General features: G+C 36.5%; 1 protein-coding gene across 7 annotated transcripts in view; it reads left to right on the top strand.

Annotated features, from left to right (window-relative positions):
• The window catches only part of CNGB3 (cyclic nucleotide gated channel subunit beta 3), a 280,338-nt gene that overhangs the window by 220,666 nt on the left and 46,390 nt on the right, over nucleotides 1-13,282 (top strand). For all 7 annotated transcript variants that reach the window (XM_042924242.1, XM_042924247.1, XM_042924245.1 and 4 more), the window contains 2 exons: nucleotides 1,085-1,244; nucleotides 2,490-2,587. In XM_042924242.1, the coding sequence (XP_042780176.1) occupies nucleotides 1,085-1,244; nucleotides 2,490-2,587 (258 nt within the window). The remainder of the gene's footprint in view (nucleotides 1-1,084; nucleotides 1,245-2,489; nucleotides 2,588-13,282) is intronic.

Here is a 13,282-nt window from a genome sequence, read left to right as displayed (position 1 = left end):
TAGTAACTAAGGTTGCAGAAGAACATTTGGAATAGCCCCCAAGGAGGAAGTCAGAGACTGAAATAGATGTATCTAGTTTGACTATCTGCATACCTCCTCAGCAGATACTTTTGATAAGAAGAACTTATTGACTCTAAAAATGGAAACTGAGGAAGGCACCACAATAAAAGAGCCATTTGAGGTAGACTTCAAAGAATGAGTAGTTTTTCCATAAGCAGAAAGGCTCAGCTACTAGAATGAATGAGCAAAGTCTTGAGAATATAAAAGCAAGACTCTGGTTTTCCTCCGTATTATAAACCTACAGTCAAAGCAAATTTACAACCACTTGCTTCCCTCTATGTGAGAGGAAGAGTCAAGCTATATATCTTTTTTGTGCTGAGACCTTAAAGATCAGCTTTTAACCTAGAGTGGGTTTTTATGGCTGAGTTATAAACATCCAAGAACTAAAACCTGACAGTTCCTTAAGTATTGTCACAGCAGTAGATGATGCTTCAGTAATTTCAGCACATTTCAACTTCTGCTGAATACTGTGCCTTAAGCATGATGAGATTTGATTTTATCTGTCTAAACAACACAAAGGGAAGTACAGAGGTTGCAATTTCATGATGAATTGAGTCTATATAGCCAGCCACACTGGATAGTCTTGAAAGATTCTTTCAAAGTGAGACTCACCAAAATGGACTAAACATTTTGCCAGGTAATTGCTCAACTTTCCTTGTATATCCCTTGAATAAGCATAAGCTGTATAATTTTTAAAATATCAACCAACATCTTTTCAGTAATATACAAGTTTGCAAAGAAGATTGTGTGCAGATGCATGCATTATGTGACTGAATCCTCCCAAAAACTTCACATGGTAAGACGGGTCCTATTGTTGTATGTATGGGGTCAAAAGGAGGATATGATTTGCCCATTGTTTTATGTGAATGATTGAAATTAAGACCCAATATCAGTGTGTTAAAAATCTAGTAGTTAGTGCATTAGAATGGAATGTACCTCATACAAACTCTTAATTCACCCGGGTTTGTAAAAAACTCTTTCAGTTCCTCTGCCAGGTGTGGAGTGACCATATTTGTGGTTTCAGATGCAAGATGTAATTGGAGCAGCTACAGCCAATCAGAGCAACTTCCGAAACAGCATGGATCATACCATTTCCTACATGAATACTTATTCCATTCCTAAGAGTGTGCAGAAGCGGGTTCGGACTTGGTATGAATATACATGGGATTCTCAAAGAATGCTAGGTAAGTAAGGCAGATTACTGATTAAATCCCTGTATAGCATGTCATATAATGGAAGTTCTGTAAGTTAGAAGCAGACACTAATTGGAGTTGAACAAAAGACTGGAAAACAACTAAATGTTCTTCAAAGTATTAATTTAATACAATGAGATTTTTTTTTCCTTAAATGCCCAGACATAACTTACTGGTTATGCAAATCCTGGAAGATCATCCACAGCTATTCCTGAGGACATGACAAGTGAGGAAGGGCAGCAAAAGGAGCAGTAACAGGTTCCTTCTTTCTCTCCAACTATAAATACTACTCCATCACCTTGGTTTAGGAGGGAACTAAGGACAAATAACCCTTGGAAACAAGGAGTTATGTTTTTATAGAAAGGATTTTCAGATTTAGAATGAATATTGGAATCAAAATAAGGATATAATGTGTCAATTATTCTTTTCTAAATGGATGTAAGAAAACATAAAAATAATCAACTCTCAGAAATTTGTCCTATACTAGAGACTAAGAATGGGCAGCTTTATTTATGGAACATTTTATCAGCCTGAAGGCCTATCATTTCATTCACATACAGACAAATCTTTAATGTATTCACATTCTTCATTGGGTTAATAAGCAAGTAAATAACAATAATTTGAATTTACTCAGCAATTTCTCTTTTAGATTCCATTCCAAGCTGAGCCACCTACCAATTATTCACAATTGAACAAGTCACTTACAGCCTGTCTGAGCTTCAGTTTTTCTGTTTCTTCTTTCTGCAAAGCAGGAATGAGAACACTTACCTTAGGGTTGTCACAAAGGTCACCTAAGATAGTGACAGAGCTCAGTAAGCTTTCAAATGCCACATGGTGGTACTCATTATGACTTGTCATCCCCAGGATGTTAGGGCTGGAATGTGTAGATCAAAAGACAAGAACTGGATCCTTTTTCCATCCAGGTAGTTCACTAGCCATTGTTCCATGATCACTAAACTTTATATCTAAAGTTTCAATAAACACAATGTTCTGAAACTATTCAGAGCTATTATGTCATTTGTAGTTAAAATACTATACTTCTCTTCTCTCATTAAAGTGATAGTGCTATTGTGATATGTATGTATGTCCAATAGAAGTAATAAAAATATAGAATTTGATGCAGCTGTTTATAAAAAGAGTTGGCATTTTGTTTCCTTAATTTAAAAAATTTTCTTATACTTTGGTGACTTTTTTTAATTATTCTGCTTGTGGGTTTATGTTTTTGTCTTTGCAAAGATGAGTCAGATCTGATCAGTACACTGCCTGTCACCATGCAGTTAGCCCTCACCGTGGATATGAACCTCAGCATCATCAGCAAAGTCGACTTGTTCAAGGCAAGTGCTTTTATAATTAAGAGAAAAACACCATATCAATTTCTCTGTAAAGTCTAAGCTCTTACTGTATACAGATTTATTATTTTTATTGCCTTATGTTTTAACAAAATCAGCAATCTGGAGAATTTACGTGAAGTTAGAGTCAAATAAACTGGGTCTGTCTTTGGCAGATGACTTCTTTATTTTTTTAATTTTATTTTTTATTTTTTAAAATTTATATCCAAATTAGCATACAGTGCAACAATGATTTCAGGAGTAGATTCCTTAGTGCCCCTTACCCATTTAGCCCATCCCCTCTCACACAACCCCTCCAGTAACCCTCAGTTTGTTCTCCATATTTATGAGTCTCTTATGTTTTGTCCTCCTCCCCATTTTTATATTATTTTTGTTTCCCTTCCCTTATGTTCATCTGTTTTGTCTCTTAAAGTCCTCATATGAGTAAATTCATATGATATTTGCTTTCTCTGACTAATTTCACTTAGCATAATACCCTCCAGTTCCATCCACGTAGTTGCAAATGGCAAGATTTCTTTCTTTTTGATTGCTGAGTAAGACTCCATTGTCTATATATACCATATCTTCTTTATCCAGTCATCCATCGATGGACATTTGGTCTCTTTCCATACTTTGGCTATTGTTGATAGTGCTACTATAAACATGGGGGTGCATGTGTCCCTTCGAAACAGCACACCTGTATCCCTTGGATAAATGCCTAGTAGTGCAATGCTGGGTCATAGGGTAGTTCTGTTTTTAGTTTTTTTTGAGGAACCTCCATACTGTTTTCCAGAGTGGCTGCACCAGCTTGCATTCCCACCAACAATGCAAAAGAGATCCTCTTTCTCCACATCCTCGCCAACATCTGTTGTTGCCTGTGTTGGTAATGTTAGCCATTCTGACAGGTGTAAGGTGGTATCTCACTGTAGTTTTGATTTGTATTTCCCTGATGATGAGTGATGTTGAGCATTTTTTCATGTGTTAGTTGGCCATCTGGATGTCTTCTTTGGAGAAGTGTCTATTCATGTCTTTTGCCCATTTCTTCACTGGATTATTTGTTTTTTGGTTGTTGAGTTTGATGAGTTCTTTATAGATTTTGGATACTAACCCTTTATGTGATATGTCATTTGCAAATATCTTCTCCCATTCTGTCGGTTGCCTTTTAGTTTTGCTGCTTGTTTCCTTCACTGTGCAGAAGCTTTTTATTTTGATGAGGTCCCAATAGTTCATTTTTGCTTTTTTTTCCCTTGCCTCTGGAGATGTGTTGAGTAAGAAGTTGCTGTGGGCAAGATCAAAGAGGTTTTTGCCTGCTTGCTCCTCGAGGATTTTTATGGCTTCCTGTCTTACATTGAGGTCTTTCACCCATTTTGAGTTTATTTTTGTGTATGGTGTAAGAAAGTGGTCCAGGTTCATTCTTCTTCATGTCGCTGTCCAGTTTTTCCAGCACCACTTGCTGAAGAGACTGTCTTTATTCCATTGGATATTCTTTCCTGCTTTGTCAAAGATTAGTTGGCCATATGTTTGTGGGTCCATTACTAGGTTCTCTATTCTGTTCTGAGTGTCTGTTCTTGTGCCAGTACCATACTGTCTTGATGATTACAGCTTTGTAGTATAGCTTGAAATCTGGGATTGTGATGCCTCCTGCTTTGGTTTTCTTTTTCAAGATTGCTTTGGCTATTCGGGGTCTTTTGTGGTTCCATACAAATTTTAGGATTATTTGTTCTAGCTCTGTGAAGAATGCTGGCATTATTTTGATAGGGATTGCATTGAATATGTAGATTGCTTTGGGTAGTATTGACATTTTAACAATATTTGTTCTTCCTATCCGGGAGCATGGAATCTTTTTTCATTTTTTTGTTTCTTCTTCAATTTCTTTCATAAGCTTTCTATAATTTTCAGGGTATAGATTTTTCACCTCTTTGGTTAGATTTATTCCTAGGTATTTTATGGGTTTTGGTGCAACTGTAAATGGGATCGATTCCTTGATTTCTCTTTCTGTCACTTCATTGTTGGTGTATAGGAATGCAACCGATTTCTGTGCGTTGATTTTATATCCTGCCACTTTGCTGAATTCATGAATCAATTCTAGCAGTTTTTTGGTGGAATCTTTTGGGTTTTCCATATAGAGTATCATGAGATGACTTCTTCTTTAGAAGCCACTCTCTCCTAATTGCGGTCAGAAAAGAGTTTTTCAGGCTCTTCTTGAATTAATTTAAATGTAATTAAACTCTATAGCTTTATGTCTTTGCTACTATGCACACAATTTCCCATTTATGAATGTACCTTGGCAATGAGTGACAGACAAGACCCAAATTAGCTCTGGATTGGTCTGACAGAGAATTGTGCCTAACCATGTCTTCTGTCACAAATGCTTTGGGTTTGGGGTTTTTAGATGGCCAAATTCAAATTTAGAAGCTTTTGGGGGGGGGGGGAATGAATAACAAAGAAATTTTTAACTTTTTGAGCGTCTTTAATTTTACTACTTTCTCCTCTTCTTAATGCAATGTACTGCATGTAAACTTTTCTCATTAACATTTAATTCTGTGTGTGGCATGGCACTGATTTATCTATTTGATTATCTGTTCATTCGGAAGATATTTGTTAAGTTCCTACCATGTTCCAGGCATCATTTTAGCCACTTTGTTGAAAATAAATACTTGCTACATGGAGCCTAAATCCCAAAGAGGAAAATAAAAAATAAATATGAAATATGTTTTGAGGTGATAATTCTATGAACAAAATTAAGCAGTCTAAGGCGGATGAGGAGGGTACTGGTCAATAAAGGCTGCTCTGATAAAGTACAATGGAGTATTTAAGCAAAGGACTACAGGAGGCAAGGAAATGAGCCATGCAGATATTGGAGGAGGGAAAGGAGGGATGGGCAGAAAGGCAATATTACAGGAGAATAGACAAGATGAAGCCCTGAGCCAGCAACATCCTGAAAGGGGGCCAGGGTAGCTGAAGCAAGGGCACAGTGATAGAAAGCAAGAATAGTCCGAGGAGAATAAAAGAAAGGGAGGTCAAGGGGGACGGTAAGTTAATAGAGGATCTTGGAAGCTGTAGGATAGACCTTGGATTGTACTGTGAGATGCAAAAACCACTGAAGACCTTAGGCAGAAAGTGACCTATTTAAGATCAGTTTGAAGGGATCGTCTCTCCTATAATGTGGATAATAGACCATGGAAGCAAATATGGAAGCAGGGAGGCCACATAGGGTTTACTGCAACCATCCATAGAAGACAGGATAGAGACCAGATCCAGAGTAGTAGGAGTAGAATTGTTAGGAAGTGGCCAAATATTGGATATATTCAAAGGAAGAGGCCCAAGTTTTTGCTGTTGATTGTGTGAAGGGAGAGAGAGACAGAGACAGGGAGAGAAAGGAAGCAAAGCTGACTCCATGGATTTAAGCCTGAGGAACATGAAGAACAAATATATCATTTGCAAAATAAGAAGTTTTGGAGTAAGTGAAGGGTGAGGGGGTTAGAAATGGCCTCTGTTTTGGGATGTGTTTGTTTGAGGTGGGAGTTAGACCTCCAGATGAAATGTCATGTAGGCAGTTTGATAAATAAATCTGAGTTCAGGGGAGATATCCAAGCTGAAGTAATAAATTTGTGCATATTAACATATTGATGTATTTCAAGCCATGGGACTGGATGTGATCCCCTAGGTTGAAAAGTGTAGACAGAAAGGAAGATGTAATCCAGACAGAAACATATGCCTTGAAAATACGTAATCAACACCATTGGGGACAAAATGAAGAAGCAGAAGCTGTATGGTAAAATGGTTGGGCAGAGTCACTCCCAGTGTTAGGCTCACCTCAGCTCCATAGGATACTAGAGTTAAGTCTGTATCCTAGGACTCTTTTCTTGATATATCCTTCTAGATTTCCATCCAGATTTTGGTGAAGATATAAACCATGTGATTTTAAAATTGGCAGATGACACAAAGTAAGAAGGAACAGTTTAAAATGTGTTAGATTATAGGGGCGTCTGGGTGACTCCATCAGTTGAGCATCCTGCTTCAGCACAGGTCATGATCTTGCAGTTCGTGGGTTTGAGCCCCACATCAGGCTTTACACTGATAATGCAGAGCCTGCTTCGGATTCTTTTTCTCTCCCTCTCTCTCTGCCCCTTCAGCACTCTCTCTCTCTCTCTCTCTCTCTCTCTCAAAATAAATAAATAAACTTTAATAAAATAAAATAAAATGTGTTATATTAAAAAACTAAAAATTAACTGAATACTTTGAAACAATGAGCAAAACCAAGATTAACTTCAACAGCATAAAAGTAAAGTTCCAAATTTAGACTGAAAATTGAAATGTTACACATATAAAAGAGCCATAGCTAGTTTCACAACATTTTTTTTACACCTGGGCATTTTTGCTGACCTCAAACTCTGTATAAATCAACAGAGTTATGTATTATAATGTTATAATACATGTTTGTATTTGGTATAATGCTATACCAAACATAATTTGGTTTTCTTGATTATTTTAACTACATCTGGATTAACCTATAACATTGCAAATAACCCGTTTTAAGAACTTTTACAAGGTAGATAAGCTAAGAGTTACTGGTAAGAGGTAGGAGTTGAATAGTGAACCAAGGAAATAGTGAGAAGATGATCTTAAAAATAATATTATTTTATGATAATACAAATCAAATCAACAGTTGCTTCTAGTGGGGAGCAGGGATGAAGATACTGACTAGGAAGAGGCATAAGGGGACCTTGTGGGGTGAAATTTTTTGTCTTGCTATGGAAGCTACAGTGTGTTCATTTGTCAAAACTGATTCAACTGTCTCTTAAAATTTGTATATTTTACTTCTTATACATTATGCTTCCATTAAAAAAAGAAGAATGGCCCCAAACAAAAATGTTTAGTTATGGGATGTTTAGTTATGGGAAAAAAATAAATTCAAGAGGAGCAGAGTTTACATATATTAAAGTCACTTATATGGATAAGGAATGAGACTTACTCTATATTGTTTAGCAAAATAACACTCAACTGTAAACTCCATTTCTGAGCAACAGGCCCTGTACAGAGAAGTAAAACCTCTTGGAGAGCAAGCTTGGTCCTAATAGTCTTGATACTCACTGGACACAGCACAGTTTTAGACAGAGAATAGCTACTTAGCAAGGAAGGGAGGGAGGGGCAGTGGGGAGAGAGAAGGGGTGTGGGGAGGAGAAGAAGCACTGAGGCCAACTACTGAGATTATATGAAAGTAGTTTTCTAGTTGGAAAGTAATTTCTAATTTCTAGTGAGACTCCCACAGTGGAAGCTCCAGTGAAGTAGAAGCATCATGGAATGTGGACAAACAGAGTTTTCTGATCTTCTATCAGGGAAACTGGGAGAGAGATGCCTCCATTGGTTAGCAGGTTCAACTAAGTAAATGGTTTTCAAGCTGCAGATTACAATCCACTGGGGGGATCATGAATTCAGTTAAAGGAGTCACAACAAGCATGTAAAATAGAAGAGAAAATATCAGAGTACTTCACACATAAGTAAGGGTAGGTATTATATTATGAAATGTTTGTTTCTTTTATTTAGCTTTAAATGCACATATATATGGGGTCCTGGGTGGTTCAGTCAGTTAAGCATCCAACTCTTAATATCAGCTCAGGTCTTGATCTCAGGGTTGTGAGTTCAAACCCCACATCTGTGCTGGACATGATGCCTACTTTAAAAATAAAAGAAAATAGGGATACCTGGGTGGCTCAGTCAGTTAAGTGTCTTAGTTTCAGCTCAAGTCATGATCTCATGGTTCATGTAATCAAGACCTGCATCGGGCCCCTCACTGACAGCATGCAGCCTGCTTAAGATTCTCTCTCTCCCTCTCTCTGCGCCTCCCCTGCTCATGCTCTCTCTCTCTTAAAACAAATAAATAAACTTTTTTTAATAAAATAAATTAAAGTAAATTAAATTAAAGCACATATAAATATGTGTATACTGAGCTCAACATAAATATCTGTGTTACTATAGGGTATGGTCAAAAAAGATATGAAAGCCATGAAGCTAAATTATTTTAATAGCATTTTAAAATGTTATAAAACTCTCAGGGCACCTGGGTGGCTCAGTTGGATAAGCCTCTCACTTCAGCTCAGGTCATAATCTCACAGTTCATGAGTTCAAGCCCCACATCGGGCTTTCTACTGTCAGCGCAAAGCTCACTTTAGATCTTCTGTCTCCCTCTCTCTCTGCCCCTCCTCTCCAAAAAATAAATAAACATTTCTTAAATGTTATAAAATTCTCTATACCTTAATGACTAGCTTAATTGAGAATAAGTAACATAATTGTCTCTCTTTTAAAAATAAAACAAAACCTTTAAATTATGTACCAATGACTTTTATGGGATTATCTCTAATTTGGAAAATTATCAGTTTTTAGCCTCAGAGTTTTTTCTGAGGCTAACATATGTTTTTTTTAATCCATAAAATCAGCAAAATCTGATCGAGAAAAAAAGGTTAAATCTTCACATCTTACTAATGTTGTATATAAACTTAGATTCATTCTTTCCTGACATTTCCATTAAAAATTCATTTTCTTCCAGAAAGAACCCATTTCCACTTATATTTCTGTTAAGTAAAAAGGGTTATTTTTTTCTAAAGCTAAATGAAGTAGAAAATGAATAGGTATGGGATTTTTCTAAATTTATTTTCGTGAAGGCAGTCTTAGTAGTTTATACAAATTTGTTATTTTTCTTAAGGCGAAAATAGGCTGAATGGTAATCCTACATCCTTACCTCATAAATTATACCCAACTGAGTCTGGTGTTGCTTCTATCAGTTACATACATTCGCAGAGTATCACCTATGCTCTCTGGCTGAGTGCACAATGGAGAGAACATTTGAAGTATGTGTGTGCAAAAGATGCTTAGGAGTCTACAGGGTGAGGAAGTGGAAGCTCCTGGGCAGGAGCCTTCTTATTATCACAAGCATGGGAAATTATAACTTGTTTACAGAATAAGAAGTTACGGCCAGTGCATAGGATGATAACGAAAGATGAATCTAGAAAGGTCAGTGAAACCTGTAGGTAGTGTGGGCCCAATCCTATAAGGAAAGAAAGCTAGAAAGCAGAAAACTGACAGTGTAGATTTCAGTTTTACAAAGACAAGAAATGGAACTACACTGAATAGACCAGAATATCCAAGAGTAACAAAGAAAGATGACTGTCAACTGTTGAAAACCTCCATACCTTGAATTCTTCCTGAAAGTGAATTTTCCATATCTTTAAAAGGCAGGCCAACAGAAAGAGAGAGAAAAAGAGACAGAGAAAAAAGAGAGAGAGATCTGGCACCAAGATTGGAGGCTAGTAGGCATGTTTTGTGTATTTTCAATCTTCCAGATTAGGGGAAATAAAAAGTATTTGAAAATCATTTAACTTACGAAGATTTATTTTAAGATGCCTTAAGGGATATTTTAAGTTTGTTTCTTGGGCCTTCAGTCAAAATTTTCATATGGACTTTTCTCCATTTTGTAAATTTGACAATGGATACAGATCTAGTAGAAATTGTTTGCAGGGAATGATTCTATGCTAAATAACCTTGCTTCGAGTTTTTTCAAAAGACATATATCTGTTGCTTTAATTTTATATTATATTCAAATTTCTTTAAAACTGCAAAAAGCACAAATGTGCTTATATTCCTTTCCTTTTAGCCTTGTGAAATTTGTTTACATATTAGTGGAACAGTGAGTGTTGTAATGCTTTAGCAAAAGTAATATAATAATGGAGTATTATAAATCATAATATGAACAACATTACATGAAAATTGTCCATACTTTTTTTGATCCTTCAATCTCATTACTGTTACCATAAACCTTGCTATACCCAATTCTTTCATGGCCTCTACATTAGTCAGGATATTCCAGAGAAATAGAACCAGTAAGATATGCAGAGAGAGAGAGAGAGAGAGAGAGAGAGAGAGATTTATTGTAAGAAACTAGCTAATATAATCCTCAGGGTTGGTAACTTCAAAACCTGCAGGGCAAGCTAGCAGGCTGGAGACCATGAGAAGAGTTAATGGTGCAGCTCAAGTCCAAAAATAGTCTGGAAACACAATTCTGTCTTCCTCAGAAGACTTCAGTCTTGTTTTTCTCTTAACGCCTTCAACTGATTGGATAAGTCACACCCATATAATGGAGTATACCACACTTTACTCAAAACCTAATGATTTAAATATTAATCTCATCCAAAAAATATCTTCACAGTAACATTTGGTGTTTGACTATATATCTGAGAAGTCCATGGCCTAGCCAAATTGACACATAAAATTAACCATCAGGGTCCCCAAGCACTGTCAGAACTATATGTAATATAATCAAGTCAAAGATAAGAAACCAAGCTATTGCTAATGCCAAATTTGAAAATTGATACATGTGTCTTCTCAAAAATAATAATAGCTGCTGTTATTGAGTTCTGACTGTGTACTATTCTGTATTATCTGCTTCTGTCAATTAATTCTCACAACACACCTCTAACAAATGTTTTATTAGTATCTCCATTTTACAGAAAGCGCAAATTACTTACCTGACTGAGGCCATAGATCTCAAAGCAATGAGAGAGGGTTTGAACACAGATTTTTTTTACCCCACAGTCTAGGAACTTAACCCATTTATGATGCTGGTTTTCAATTCCCCAGCAACCTTAGTTGGATAAGTGTAAGATGCTGAGGAACCAGAGAAATTTTTCCTAGGGGCAAAAAACAATGCTAGCTCATGGCAATTCTTCAGCAATTTCACAGAATTAGTATTAGCACATCAATTTCACACCCAGATACCTAAATTCACACACACTTTCCTATCCTCCTACTAAGAAAAAACCCTGAATCTCATGTGGTTCTTTTTTCTCTCAGTCAAGGCAAATAGAATGAGAGTAACAGGATTTTACTAAAACTTTGCTTCAATCAGTTGTGGCTAATTATTAAGATTTGCTTCTTCTACATGGTGTTTTCAGAGTTTCTAAAGAGCTTAGAGATGAATAGTCATAATATTTTTTAAAATTTTTTCACAAAAATGGCTCTCTTCCCTGCAGATTGCATGTTATTACAGCCCAAGCTCAAGTATTAAGCTAATAAGGAACACATCATTTCTATAAGGTTGGGCAGTTTTCTCTACTTTCTTATGATCTATTATTTTGATTACGATTTTTAAATATCTTTTATCAAATAAAATGCTAGGGAAATCACATTTTGCCTCTACCACTAAATTACCATCAATCAGAGAGAATTTAATAAAAGTTCTATTGCTCCACCTAGTGGTCAGAATTTAAATCTTACCTCTTCGAAACAGAGCTTAACAGTAAGAAATCAGGGATCCAGAGATACCAAAATGAGAATGTAGGCACCACCAGTCTGTCAAGGAAAGCACACCGTTTCTCACTATCTGCTGCTGAAGTAAAACTGCAGAACTGATCCCAAACAGGACACCTCACTGGGACCCATGACTCATTGTGATTATGAGGCAAGCGAGCCTGGAAAGGCTTTGGCTTCAGGGGTAGGAAAGATGCAGGGGAAGAGTTTTCTATGAGAGTGACAGACTGAGTCAGGAACAGAATGGAAATGACACCATTATTTCTACCAATCACACGGACCCCACAATAGTAACATCCTAAGCAGTTACGCCACCACATATTTTTTCTGAAGGGTTTCAGATCAGAGCATTACAATTAGACTTACTACATTTCATTTTTTTTTTAAGCTATATTTTTACCCTGGTGGTATCAGTAATAAGGTATTGTTGCTAGACTTTTTAAAGTATTTTCAACAATGAGATTATGACCCAGATGAATTCCATTCAACTATACACCCTGAACAGTTCCTCTGTCTAAAGCATTAGTGGGGCACTCCAGATACTATACCCCTATATTCCTTAGTCTCCAGTGACTCTCAATAAGGTGGGGAAATTCTAAATAATAACGCCCTTGGTTGTGCAATGATGAAGTGACTCAAAACATGAAATGCTTATATCAATTCCTGCCACATAGTAAATTCTGTTGTTATTATTACCATATTACTAACTGAAAAATAAAACTGATTCAATCACACATGAGTTTCTACACTGGTAAAATCATCTTCTTCATGTGGCCCTGCTTGAACATAGGAAGATGGATTGGATTTATCCACAGGGTTTCACTCAATTTGTGACTTTCCCACTTTGACTATGTGATACTGAAGCTCAGAAAAAATATAATTATTGTCAGTTCTCAAGGAACACTTGATGGACGTGACCTTTACAAGTGTTTGCAAATATTGAGCATAGGGTTGGGTCCAACACGACTTAGAACTCAAAAAGTTATGACATAGTAACTTGCAAATTATTATCACATTTGACTTCATTGCTTCCAACAGCTGCCAATAAGTACATGACTGGCATAGTCAATAGCATGGGCAACTGGATTTAGAACTCCCTGCTCTATACATATCACCCATCACTTGCTTAATAGGAATGGAGTCTAAGATGGAACAAAGCATTTCCTTTTATAATAAATAAGTCTGAGCTGAGAAAAGCCCAAGGAAGACTATTGTTTATACTTAAGGATGACTTAGAGTCACAGTGAGTTATAAATTACTGATAACATCTTAAGTTCTGTTTCAAAGAACTTAAGCAGGAATAAGCCCAGAACTGGAGGCATCCTACAGGACTGAGAAAGTAGTCATTCCAAAAATAAATGTTACCAACTTTTCAGTTGTGTTCAGAGCTTACCATTA

Source organism: Panthera leo, chromosome F2 (assembly GCF_018350215.1).
Source record: "Panthera leo isolate Ple1 chromosome F2, P.leo_Ple1_pat1.1, whole genome shotgun sequence".
Classification (NCBI taxonomy): Eukaryota; Metazoa; Chordata; class Mammalia; order Carnivora; family Felidae; genus Panthera; species Panthera leo.
The sequence above is the reverse complement of the archived record's forward strand: the minus strand, read 5'-3'. Positions and strand labels throughout refer to the sequence as shown.